The sequence below is a fragment of the Corvus cornix genome, chromosome 20, assembly GCF_000738735.6.
Source record: "Corvus cornix cornix isolate S_Up_H32 chromosome 20, ASM73873v5, whole genome shotgun sequence".
Taxonomy (NCBI): Eukaryota; Metazoa; Chordata; class Aves; order Passeriformes; family Corvidae; genus Corvus; species Corvus cornix.
In genome coordinates this window covers 11,569,441-11,583,028 of record NC_046349.1, presented here as the reverse complement: position 1 = coordinate 11,583,028, position 13,588 = coordinate 11,569,441, and the positions used below count along the sequence as shown (strand labels likewise).

The following is a 13,588-nucleotide window of genomic DNA, read 5'->3' as shown; positions in this document are numbered from 1 at the left end:
TAATGTGGCTGTGAGTAAAGCAAATGTAGCATCATGTATCTGGATAAGGAAAGAGGTGAGAGGGCATAAATACTGTGATTCAGGGCGTTAGTAAAGTTTCCTGCATGCATAATTAGAGGAGCTCAAACCAAAAGAGGTGCAGAGGATGAATGGGGAGCCTGACCCAGAGAGGACCCACCAAGTCTGGCTTAAGTTTACCAGAAGGCCAAGAGTTGCCCTGATTGATGTCTCAGAGGGTGCCAGAAGTAAATGACTCTTCCCGTTCTCTGGTATTTCAGCATAAGGGCAGTGTTGGTCCAGGACCAAGTAAACAGGCCATTAATAAATTCAGATGGAAACTAGAGGAAGGTTGCTGACTATCTGAGCTGGGAGACTTTTCTGTTCCTTTTGCTCTTGGAAAGGACAGCTAGATCCTAGCAGGTGTTAAAGGTGTTCCCTGCTTCAGATTTCCTCTGTTCCTTGAGAAAGCTGGTTTATTCTAGGAAAACCAGAGGAGTTTAATGCTTCTGTCATTGTGACTAACTTTGCCAGTATACTGTTCCATGGAAAAGAAGGAGCATGTTGAGTGGTCAGTGCCTCTCCTTGGCTCTCTACAGAGCGCAAAATGCTGGGGATATTGCAGGAATGTGTGAGAAAACTGATGTCCATTGATCTCTCAGTGACTCTGCAGTTTTTGCTTGTGGTAAAACAGTGCTGGTGCTTGAGCTGTAGGGTGAGCAGCTTGGGAAGTGGTTGAGGTATCTCTGCCTGATGGATGCTGCTGCCAGTAAACTTGAAGATCATATTAATATATTTTTTTTTCTTAAAAAATATTCTTGCAACATATCTGACTTCTGATGAAAGCTGAAACTTCTGACCAGATGGGACAACTGATGTGATAAGGCATTTTGTAGGAACACTCTTTTCACATAAGTTTTGCATAAGGTTTGTGTTTTCCATTCAGAACAAAGGAGCCACATCCCCAGTAGCAATTTCTCCAGCAATTAGGGCAGTTTTATGAAACTGATCTTTCACAGAAACCCCACTAGTATGTGGATAAATATTAAAATGGCTTGGTTTCCTCTTGAAAAAACAACATATTTTTGAGCTTCCCATCTGGCTTACAAGACATTTGCTGAATAATTGTGTCAATGTGGCTTTCATGTATTGATCTAAAAATACAAGTGCTACCAACGTCTGTGCTGTCAAGCCCTCTCTGGCTCTTGTGGTTCAGTGAATGGAGCTTGGAAAGCTCGTTTGGCATTCCAGGATGGATTCAGCACTGTCCCTTGGGAAGTGAGGATTTTCAAATGAGCTGATAGTTGCACTCAGCAAAGCAGGCTGAAAAAACCACAATCTGTAGAAGTTCCATAAATGCTGGATAGTTCTGACTATCCAGTTGGATCTTACACATTATGTAGATTTAAAATTATTTAAGTGTCTACTGAATCGTTAAAAAAAACTGGTATTCACGGACAAAATCTCTCTAACAAATTGCTTCTAACTCCTAGCTAAAGTTTAACTCTTCATAATCTTGACTCACTACTACAGAGGAGAAAAAGCGATGCTGCTGCTTTTCAGTGATGTGTCAGACAGTGTTGAAATAGTTGTGCTTTCACAGTGCAGTCACTCCTGTTTGGAAAATACTTAGTTTGGAATAATATACCGAGTACTGCAAGGTGAATTTAAAATGTATATATAATTTTTAAAGCACCTCATCTGAGAGAATTTATTGCCTTCCTTCTCTTTGGGCTTTAAAAGGCATGTGGTTGTTGATGGCCACAGACTGTGTGCACATTAGAGATGATACAGCCATAACATACCCTGCTCATTAAGGGAGGCAGATTGGTTTGTCTTGCCTTCATTTGCAACAAATGGGGTCTTTGGATATTGCTTTTATATGACAAACCCCTGCAATTAGTGTGTATGAATTTGGGCACATAATGTTAGTAGCACCAGTACTTGAAAATGGTCCTAATTCTTGAACTGCTTCTCTTCCTAGTGATTGAATTGAGGGGCTGAACTAAGACCGGTCATAAAATGTGAATTTTTAAACCTTACACCATTTTTTTCTGTTAGCAGTAACGGCAGTATTTGCAAGCTTCATTTGCAGTTTGAGGGGGTGGTGGCTTTTTGCAGTTTCTAATAACATGTTTGTGTTGCTTATTTTCACATGTTCTGTCTCACTTTGAAGCCAAACTCCTGTTTATTAATGTCCTGACAGCTGAATATCCAGGTGTCACTCACAAATGTGGGGGTTCCAAGTGACCGCTGTGATTAAAGAATATTCCATGTAAATGGAATACCCAGCTGCCCCTCTTTGGCTTGCTTTAACCCAACAGCAAAGACATGGAAATTCCCAATACTGCATAAAAAATTAAATAAAAGCACACACACTCTAAACCTGCTGTTCCTTCCTCTCTGTACCCTGAACACAGTCGTTCTCTTCATAAGTAAATTTTGGAATGCTTTTGACTTTTTGAATGAAGATAAATACATTCCTTGCATACCTTTCATAGGCAAAGTTTGCATCACATTTAACTATAAACTTCCAGCTATAAATTGGTAACAAACCTTCAGTAACTTATTTGTGGAAGAGAAATACTTGCACTTGATAAAGCAAATACCATGAGACTCTTAAACTTTGTAGAGGAAAATTCCATCTCGAGACTTGAACTTCAGGGTTTACAATGTTTGACTTCGCCTCTCTAGCTTTTCTTGGTCACCATCAGCAATATTGTGTGTACAGCTCATCAAAATGCTTGTTACTTCTGCCCCAAGGATGGAGCAAGACAAAAAGATGCTGCCTTGGAAAATTTCTCCCTCTGTCCCAGAAGATACGTAAATTATCCTATTTCCTATAAATTACTATTGTTATCTTGCCATAGCTGTGTACAGAATATTGTAGAGTGATCAGCATTTCCAGAATTCTCAGACAAAAGTCTAGACAGACTGAGAAAATCTGGTTTTCTTGCTTCCTTTCAGAATTCTGGTTTAAAGTGAGGTTCCTGATCTCAACTGCTGCTTTGGTCATAACAACAGACAACTTGAAACCATTTTAATGTTTGTTTTTCTGAAATCTGGTAACTGTGTCATCAGTGCATGACTCTGCACCAGAGCAATATTAATGCCATGTGTTCTGGGGTTTTTTTCTTTCAGTGATGCTACAGCCTTTTGACTATGACCCTAATGAGAAAAGTAAACACAAGTTTATGGTTCAGTCTATGTTTGCTCCAGCTGATACTTCAGATATGGAAGCAGTAGTAAGTATTGAAATAATTTTAAATGGATTTCTTTCTAATTGTATAACTTTTAAGTCCTTTTACTGCGTTCTTTAAGGACTGTTGTCAAACCACGCTGGAATGGTCCTTGAAAGCTTTTCCAGATTTCCAACTCTGCTTGGCAGGGAATGTTCTGTTATTTTGAGCCCCAGGAACCTTGCACTGAAAGTTGGTGTCTGTGGTTGCTTCTCTAGGAAGCTGCTGTCAGTAATGGGATGACAAGTCATGAAACAAGTCATTGTAGTTTTTTGCGGTATATCCTTTAGAAAGGCCAGCTTGAACCATATATTCTAAGGATATACAGAATATATTCAAAATCTGTATCATCTTATATATTTTATGCATCTACTCTCAAGTCTTGAGTCTTCTCTTGAGCAGCTCTTTTTGCAAGATGCAAGAGGATGATTTATAAGTATTGTATTTTCCTTTATCCCTACCTGTGTCTGCTGTGGCTTTGTAAATGAAAGGCCCTCATAGATTCTGTCCTGTGAATTACAAATGAAAGTAGTAGAAATATGTAGGTGCTGGAGCAGAGAAGGACAAAAGACATAGAAAGACCATCAGGCTACAGTAAGACAGCCTGGAAAGCAGTAAACCCTTATGTCAACTGGTGGCTTTCCTTTACCAGCAAGATTTGCCCCCAGAAGAAGGCACAAGGAAGCTTTCTCTAGCCTGGCTTTTGTTAGCTTGAGAGAACACTCAGTGGCTATTGAGGACACAATATAAAAAAGGAAAAAGACCATTACTCTAAAAGTGTGTGGCTTGTGTGTGCTACTTAAAAACAAAAAAGCCAACCCAGAAGAACTCTACAGTAGTCCTTACAATATGTGTCTTCTTCTGAACATCTTCTTAAAGCTGGGGCACTCTGCAGGTTAATAATTTCCCTTCTGAAACTGATTTATGGAACTATATTTATTTAATGGGCTCAAAATAAGATCCAGTGGGAGAAACAGCAGTAGTAATAAAATGTCTGCATCACTAGAAAGATAAGCCAGTCTGCCTTTCTTTCGAGCTCTTTAATTTTTTATGAGTTACTTTATACCATGACAAGTGTTATTCTGCTGGCAAAGAATGTTTTTTAGTACCTATATGGGCCTTTCAGTTTTCCAGAGCTCTCCAGACCAATATGATTCCTTTTCCTGTAACACTTTGATCAGTTCTCAGTTTTGTTACCACTCTCCAGATCTCTTCCTATTCTGGATGAACAGGTGAGACCAGTTGTGGGAGTACTGTAAAGCTTTCAACACTTCACAGGCAGCCAAGGAGCTCAAAATAGAACTCTGACTTCAGCCCCAGCAAAGCTGAACTACGATTCAGCTGTTTAGGATGGGTTAAATACTACTCCAGATTGCACGGGCTTAGCCGTAATTTGTCACCTACTTGAGATATACTGAGGAATACCAAGCTACCAGGAGGATGGTCAAAGTGAAGAGGAGCACGTGAGAACTCCAGGATATCAGTGTGGACACTTCTTGCTGTTTATTACCACTGAGAATAAATCTTTTCACTTCAGGGTTACAGCTGACACTGAGCAGAGATTTATCACTGCTGATCCCTATCAAAAAGATTGCAAGGAATCTTGTTTATGGCAGACTCCCCAGCTGAAGGGGAGAGAAGGTGTGAGGGCAAGTTATCCCTCTGTAGGTAGCACATCTGGTGCTGTTCAGACATTGATGCTGAAAAGTAAGGACGTGGAAAACAAGGAGGGGGAAGAACAGTCCTGTAGTTCATTCCAGAAGAAAAGCTCATGTGAAATTTTAAAATTTTGAATAGAAACTCCACTGGGCAAAGAGTTGAGAACTCACACTGTGATTGATTTGGGGACTTGTTATCTTTCCCTTCCCTTGAATTCGCACCTCCTTTTTCTTTTTTTTTCTTTTTTTTTTTTAAGCAGGCCCATAACTCCCCCTGTCTCTGCTAATTACTCTGACACAGCTCCCAGTTCTCTCATAAATTACCTGTGGAAGTTTCAGACTATTTAGAATGATTTACTTCATAGTATCTGGTCTGTCTTTATGATACCACTCAGTTATGTATTTGATCTCATTTTTCATTCTGTATGTGGATAATGGCAATGTGATAAACACCTGCGGGTTTTTTCTGAGTGAAATGGTGTGATTTGTTTACATAATGCACTGCATTTCCAACCTGCCTGATTATACTAATATGTTTAATATTAAATTAATATTAACTTATTCCAGTGGAAAGAAGCAAAACCGGAAGAACTCATGGATTCGAAACTTAGGTGTGTGTTTGAGCTACCAGCAGAAAATGATAAGCCTGTGAGTATTTTCAGATGCATATTGAGTGATTTAACTTAATACCACAGTAAATCCTGTGAAATGGCATGTTTATTCAGACAGCTATATAAGCACAAGACAGAAGCCTCTGTTTCACTGCCTGGATGGCATTACCCTTCATAAACACAATATAAACTATTTAAAATATTGGTAATCCTTGGTGTAACTAGCAGCCAGTTTGAACATAAGTGCAGCAGTAGCACAAAGCAATTTTTGAGTTGATCTGTTTTCATTTAGTGAACAGTCACAGGATAAAGAATACTTAAAAAAAGATTAAAGATGCTGATTGCTGGTTGTGAAGCTCAGAGTTTATACTGAAGCAGTTATAACCATCAGCAATGTAAATTTGCCTGTCCAACACTCCCCTTTGCTTCCTTGGTACAACACTTACTTTGGCAAGTAAATTGGTAGAAAGCTGGTGAGGAAGGCACAAAAGCAGTTAGGAATTATATTGCAATCCTAATATTGTAGGATCCTTTTTTAGGGTAATGAACATATTAATTTCTAATGGAAGTATGTAGTGTGCAATGTAGAACTGATAATGGATTGAATAAAATGAAAAATGCTTCCTAATGTGCAGGTACTAAAGGCACAGTTGTTCTACTTTGCACTGAACAGTGTAATTAGGATTATGTAGTTGATTGGGTGGGGAGAGGTTTGTTTCCATAAGAGACCGTTTCTAAAGTGCAGAGCATGGAAAGGATCCAAAGGCAGGAGAGGGTGCAGGCTTTGGAGGTCTGAACCTTTGTTTCCCAGCTTGGGCTGCAAGTTCCTCCATCCTTACAGAAACACAGAAGGAGGGAGAGGGGACAGCCAGGAGTGGGGAGTGAAGGGAGAGGGAGCTGCAGCACTGTCCTGGCTCCTGCAGTAGCTGCTTGTGTTGTGCCTGGGGAGGGAAGAGTGAGGAGGCCACTGATTGTGGGACCTGGTTTAGAGACATCTCCTTTTCTGTATATTCAGGGTCTGAAAAGTCAGGGTCATTCTGTCTTCACTTATTGCTGCTGATCTGGTGTTGTCTGGGAAAGCAGTAAAATTACAGAAAGCAAAATGTTGTTTATTTCTTTTTATACAGGCATGTGTCAGGTGTGCACAGACAATTTTACCTGATTCTCCTCCTATATATCAGGTGTGTGGTGTGGTGTTAATAACTAACCAAAAATCACTCTATCCTTTTTTAACAGCATGACATAGAAATAAATAAAATTGTATCCACAACTGCAACAAAGACAGATTCCTCTGTAATGTCTAAATCAATAAGTTCTTCTTTGGATGACACTGAAGTTAAGAAAGTAATGGAAGACTATAAGAGGCTTCAAGTAGAAGTTCAGAGGTTACGGGAGGAGAATAAACAGTTTAAGGTAAAGATCGCTGTTGTTTTCTTTTCAGATTTACCCCTTTCCTGAAAAAGAAGCTTCCATCTTAAAGGTTTGGTTACCTGACTTTAGCACAATATTTTAATATTGTCTATAAAGTAAAAGATAATTCAGGTTTCTCTCTGTAAACTCTGAGAAGGTGCTGAAATCAATGGTCCCTTTGAAAGGAGGCACAAGTCATGCAGTCACAGAAGGTGATTGGGTAGCAACCCAGAGGAGTGAATTCCCTCTCTTTTTTTCTTTTCCCACCTAATTTCTCAGTCTGAATTAAGCATTCAGTGTTGAACTTGGCCCTGTTCTCCCCAAACTGGTGGGAGCTTGAGGGCAGCGTTGTGCAAATACTGAGTGTTTCAGTAATTGCACCTGTAATGTGCTGCTGAAATGGCCAAATTAAGACACATGAATGGGAAATGTGCTTCCTGTCATATCCAGCACATGGCTGGGAAATCCAGTACTTGAGAAACTTTTATCACTGCTGAAAAATTCCTTTTTACAGTAGTTTGATTTGTTGTATCTACTTCCATAGATATCAGCACCAAGGAAAGTGTGGATGTTGTGACTCTTGCAGCCCAGTGAAAGGAGCTCTGTTCTCTCAGCTCTGATGCTGCTTGACTGGCTGATGCATGGAGGAATTCTTGAAAACAGAGTTGTTTTGCACAGAAATAATATGTGTACATAACAGACATGACCCTAACTTCTCCTTGTGTTCTTATTTTGCCAGCAACTCAATACTCTAAATACTCAATACTCTAAATTTAATTAAATTTAATTGTTTTGCAAATCAGTCTTGAATAAACACTCTGTAGGAGCTATCTAGAATTGAGCTGATGTCTTACAGTAATGTCCTTGATCAGTGAGCTCTTTGTTCCCTTTGTGGAGTGTTAAAAACATCTGTAAAACATCAGAAAACAATGCTAAATCACTGCCTGCTACCAGGTGCTGTCAGTGTCAGGCTAGAGTCACTGTCAGAGGGAAGTTAAAATATTTAAAATGAAAATTTGTTGTTTCTATACAAAACTTGTTGTATGTAAACAGCATTTTATTGTTTACAAAAGTCAGTTGTCCCCATTTAGACTTAGAGCAGCAGTGAGGTATTGGGTAGCCTGAGGCTTTCAGTGAGTAAATTAATTAATTAGTTAATAAAAAATAAGTTCACTTTCAGATCATGTAGGTGCCCCTTTAAATTCGAAAGTGAGAAGCACTGACATACCCTGAGCCCTTGAACTTCACTTATCTGACAATTATCTGACAAGGCTGCAGTAACTTTTATTACAATTTTATTTAAGTATAGACTGGAGCCTTTTGCTTTGGTACCTTATACTTTTGCACTATAATACTGTATCTAAAAAGTCTAACACTGTTGCTTCAGCTGGACACAAATTAAGTCACAAAAGACTCCTTTGCCCCTGTCCTGAAGTGCTCTGAGTGTGTGTGTGTGACTGGAGTGTGCTAACACACAGCTGTGCTGCACAACAGCTCAGGGAGAGCTGAGGGGAGCTTCACCCCACTTGAAATGAGAATATCTGCTGGTGTTACATTGTTTTATCCATTGTCTCATCTTTAAATCAGGTGAGCTGCCAAAGTCGTACCAAGAAAATATCTTAATTATTGCCATTAGGTTCATGTCAAAATGTCAGCATTAATATGATGGGAGAAACAGATTTCCCTTCAAGGTCTGGGAAGATTTACTTGTGACATCTGACATGGGGAATGATGAGTGTAATTGCCTTGGGTTGTGAAAAACGTGCAACTTCATCTTAGTTGTATTGAGAGACATCTTCCCCAACAGCACCTTACTTGCTTGCAGAGCAAGAAAAGCACCTTCATGCCATTCTCTCCATTGCTTTTCTGAAGTTCTGGAGCTGTCTCTAGACTTTAGACAAGAGTTCTTGCAGGTTCCTCATTGCTTCCTCACTCCCTTAGCAGGAGAAAATTTCCAAGAGTGTGGCTTTGCTGTAGACACAGAATTCCTCTCCTGCCTCACTACCCTTCCTTCTCAGGACCATTCAGGAAACAGAGCTCTAACTTAGCTGTAAATTCGCTTTCACCTATTCTATAACACCCACCTAAATAAATACGATAAGGGTGAATATTGAAAGCACTTTTTTGTAGAAATAATCAATATCTCTTCCTTTAGGAAGAAGATGGACTGCGGATGAGGAAGGTACCCCAGACAAACAACCCAATATCTCCTTCTGCAGCTGCTGTCAAGGACGAAGGGCTCAGCTCCAGACTACTTGCTTTGGTGGTTTTGTTCTTTGTCTTTGGTGTAATTATAGGAAAAATAGCCTTGTAGAGGCAGCATGCTGGAAAATTGTAAATTGGTTTGATGGTTCTGCCATATCATTGGATTAAATTTATTCATAACAATGTTTAAAAAAAAAATTAATGTATGACATCTCACAGGTCTTGCCTTTAAATTACCCCTGCACAAATACTATGTAACATAATCTAGAAAGTTCAAAATGTATGGTGAGGGAATGAATGAAAGAGAATATGCTTCAGTGATGAAGGGGGGGAGAAAATCCTGATTTAACACTACAATGAAATATTGTATATGTCATTTTAAACATTCTTAGACCCTGGTACATGTTGCTGGATTACCTCTTTTTAAAAAAAAAAAAGAAAAAAAAAAGGAAAACTAGAAAAACCTCTTCCTCCACTGCTGGAGCTGGCCCTAAGGATGTTTGGAGCTGGGTTAGGCAGGAGGTGTTGATAACTTCTGTAAAATACGTTAATCCACCATTCTGCTCATAAATTTAACAGTTTCTGTCAGTGTCTTCAACTCTGTGCAAGTTACCAACTTCTTGGCACTTAAATGAGTAGTGAGAAGCTGCAAAGACTTGTCTGTGGCAACGCTGAGGGAGCTGGGCAGCACCGAGGGGCTCGTTCGGAATAAAGGTCAATGCCTTGTTCTCACCAAGGGACCAAGCTACAGTGCTGTTGGTTCATTTAGCTGAATTAAAATGTTATTCAGAGATGTTTAATGCATATTTGACTTATTTAATGTATTTCCTCTCATGTTTCCTTATTGTCACAAAATTGACTAATACTTTGTGGTATGAAAAGGCACCTGTTCAAAGCCAGTGAAAAGAACTAGAAATTTGCTGCTGTAGTGGTGCAAGATTGTTCTGCCTCCTGGTGTTTTTGGGCACTACACAATTGTTGGGAGTTTTGATCATCTAAGCATTGGGGAAATAGTGGTCAGGAAACTGTTTTTGTATGTAAATAAGTCTATCTAGGGGAGAAACAAAAATAATAGTAGTAAACTAGTCCTATGCCGTAAAAAGACCAATCTTGTTTGACTATGTAGCATCTTAAAAAAAAAGAAAAAAAAAGAAAAGAAAAATTAAATAAAGCCCCCAAATTAATGTTTCCTTTGTTACTTTTGTCCTGTTCTCACAGTTTTAGAGGTGGGGAGGAAAGAGTGTTCTCTTGTCAGTTTGTTCATGGCATAAGGAAACTTGCAGTTGTATTTCAGGGTGAATTTCTTTTTTTTCCAGACTAATTTTAAAATCAGACCAAGCCACCCCATCATGAGCCTGACACACACAAGTTGTTCAGAGTAACCGTGTTGCTGCTGAGGTATAAGGTAACATCCCATTTTCCAGGTTAGTTCAGGAGTTCAGACACTTGACAGCACCTTCAGGGTAAGGTGAAGGTAATTTTGTGTCCAGGCTTCCTTTTACCACAAGGTGTATAAATAAACTCAGAGTGTTTTAACATGACGGATTCAGTAGATGAAACCATTTTTGAGCAGGTAAAGTCACATCTATTCTTAAATGCTAGACCCAGAAACCTTCAGTGACAAAATTTTTTGTAGCATATTACAAGATGAAACTGTCTTTTAAAAATGACTTCATTCATTCCTTCCATAATCCTGGGATTCTGTGAGAAAGCTGTTGGGGCTGCAGCCTGCCTGCTGTACTCCTTGACCTTTATGTTTGTCCCACTTGTGTCTCAAGGGTTTCCTCCTTTGCAAGTGCTAATAAGTGAAATTTTATTTGAGGCTTAATAAGAAAATAGGTAGGAAAAAAACCCCATAACTGGTGTGTTCAGCTTATGAATATGAATATGGAAGTATTTCTAGGAGATTCAATAGAAAGGAGAGGTGTATTTTTTAGCATTTTAAAGTGCTGGTGCCTTGTCTGCTCAGAGGGAAGGGACAGAGCCACTGCAGCCTGGCTGCAAAGGGCAGGGCAGGTGGCAGATGAGCTGGAAAGGGCAAAGCCAGGAGTTTTTGGGACAAATTGGGCAGAATTGATCAAGAAGATACTTCCTGGGCAGTAGAAGCTGAAGAAAACTTTCTAATGAAGCATTCTTTTCAGAAAGCCGAGGTTGTGAGTGATACTGCAAAATTAGTTTTCATGGCTTTGAAGAATGTATTTGAGAAAACCTCTGCTGAAGGGACACTGACATAAGAAGTAGGGTTTTTAAGTGGCTGTAAATATCTTCTTCTCTTACCAGAATTCCTGATCTGCTTTAAATAAAAAAAAGTCTTTTTGAAAGTCCTTTGTTCTGCTTAAAAACAGCCTAAAAAAGGTTGGATTTCAACAAAAAGTCACTGTCTTTGCAGGATAAAGGGGGAGGATTGAAGCTTTAAGCTAGTCTCCGTGAGTATGTCTGGAGTAATGTTCCAGGCTGGTTTTACACCCGGTGTAAGCTACCACAGCTGCCTTTGCTGGCCCAGGGCAAAGCCAGCAGCAACTCTCTCCTCCCCCAGTGCTCAGCAGTCACTTTTTGGTGATCTGTGCCAGCCTGGAACTGTAAATCGTTCATGAGCAAAGTTGTTCCTGGTGTTTGCACTCCAGGATCATAAAGAGGTCTCAGAAAACCCTCTCATGCTTTTCCAGATTCCCTTCAAACACGTGATCAAGGAGACCAGGAGAGGATTTCAGTGTTGGTAACATCTGTAGCCTGCAGCTGAGCTGACCCACACCAGTCCTGAACAAAACTCTTAAATGAACTGCTTGTATTTTGGAATTTAACAAAATCCTGAGGTCTTCCCTCACCATTTTTGACAAGAGCCTGAACACAGTAGCCCTGAGTTGTCTGGGTAATGCTTTGCTTTGCTGAGCTTAAAATAAAGCGACTGATCAGGGGAATCCTCACTCCCTGTTTGACCAAACCCTTCTTTCATAGGCAGTAGAGAGAAATCTTAAGGATTTTTTTTCTTCCAGGGTTCCTAAAAGGCCAGTTTATAGCTAGAGGGCAAATATAGATTGGATGGGTATTCTTAAGCCACCTGACTCTTCTTGTAAGTTGTTCCTTCCATGGCAACACAAGAGCAAATGTTCTCATGAAGTATTCACAGAAAGTGAATTATTCTGAAGGACATTGTACATCTTAGGAAGTTGTGCACAAAGTGTAGTTTCTAAATAAGATTATTGTCTGGGGTCCTCACACAACATCAGATATTAGAAACCTGTGATTGATTCATGGTAGTAGAAATCAAGTTATTACTAATCTAATTATTGTCCTTGCTGTTACTTTAAGATGACCACTTGCACATTTATTGTTGATTTTTGTAACACCCAGTAGAGGCTGCTTGGTGCACTCTTTGGGCGAATTTGGGATAAACAGATATTTGAAATGTCTTGAAGCCTAGTGCTGGGAAATGAATGGAAAATGGTTTATTCTATTTTTATGTAGTTCTCCACATCTTAAAGCAAATAGTCCGTGCATGAATGAACATAACTATTGCTGTGCATTGGCAGTTGTCAGCTGGGAATGCACAGCTGGAGCAGCTGCACGTGCAAGCCAGGACCAGCTCAGGTTACTGGGGAGTAGCCTGGGGGCTGAAGAGCAAGATCATGTCATGTTGTTATGTTGAGGGGGATTGATGTACCATAATGTCATTTTCTAAAAATACAGGATTGTAAAGCTCAATGGTGGTGTTACTTTTTCCTCCTGAAATGCTGTTAGTGGGATAAAGTTGGAACTTCACTTTGCAATTCACTAGAATTTCTTTTCATCAATAAACTATGAAGGGTTTGTATCTGCTGCACATGTGAACTTGCAATTCTTGTCAGCAATTTTACATCGTGGTGTGCACAAGGAATGGATCATTTATGTCTTGACATACTTGATGTTGCATTGCCCAGTGGCAGAAAACTGTCATCCCTTTTCTTCAGAAAATGGCACTTCCTGTCTCTTCAGTGGAATATCCTTGATTTTCAGGCGCAGTAGTGACTTCACTGCTGTGCTCTTAAGTTTGAAACTATATTTCTCTTGCCCTATGTGATGTCCTCAAATTCCACATCCTGAGTTCTGTTTTCTATATAAAGTGAGGAAAAAAGCACCGCCAAAAATCCCTGTTTGAAATTAAAACCCGAGTAAAACAACACTCTGAAGCTCCTGTTTGTTGTGGCTGGGTCACAGCTACACTGGTGCTGCACAGGGCCTGGAGAGCCGCTGGGCCATGGTCTGGGAATGGAGGAGCATCCAGGGCCCAAGTCCTCGAGTGAGCAAGTTGAAAGGTGACAGGTGGTGAGTGAATTTCAGTGGAAGTGAAACAGTAATACAGAAGATGAGCTTCAGAGAACAAAGTAATTGTATTTCCACCGCTCAAATCTGCTTAACTATAAAATTTGTTTGTTTCTTTAATGGGTTGATTTTTTTTTTTTACTGGATAAATGAAGATTATTTTTAAATA

At 39.7% G+C, this 13,588-nt stretch overlaps 1 protein-coding gene across 1 annotated transcript in view; it reads left to right on the top strand.

Moving 5' to 3' along the window:
• Nucleotides 1-10,216, top strand: part of VAPB (VAMP associated protein B and C) — a 30,743-nt gene extending 20,527 nt beyond the window's left edge. Inside the window, exons 3-6 of the mRNA XM_039563504.1 lie at nucleotides 3,139-3,242; nucleotides 5,462-5,542; nucleotides 6,742-6,918; nucleotides 9,071-10,216. Of these exons, the coding sequence (XP_039419438.1) occupies nucleotides 3,139-3,242; nucleotides 5,462-5,542; nucleotides 6,742-6,918; nucleotides 9,071-9,229 (521 nt within the window). The 3' untranslated portion in view covers nucleotides 9,230-10,216. The remainder of the gene's footprint in view (nucleotides 1-3,138; nucleotides 3,243-5,461; nucleotides 5,543-6,741; nucleotides 6,919-9,070) is intronic.
• Nucleotides 10,217-13,588: the final 3,372 nt, after the last annotated feature.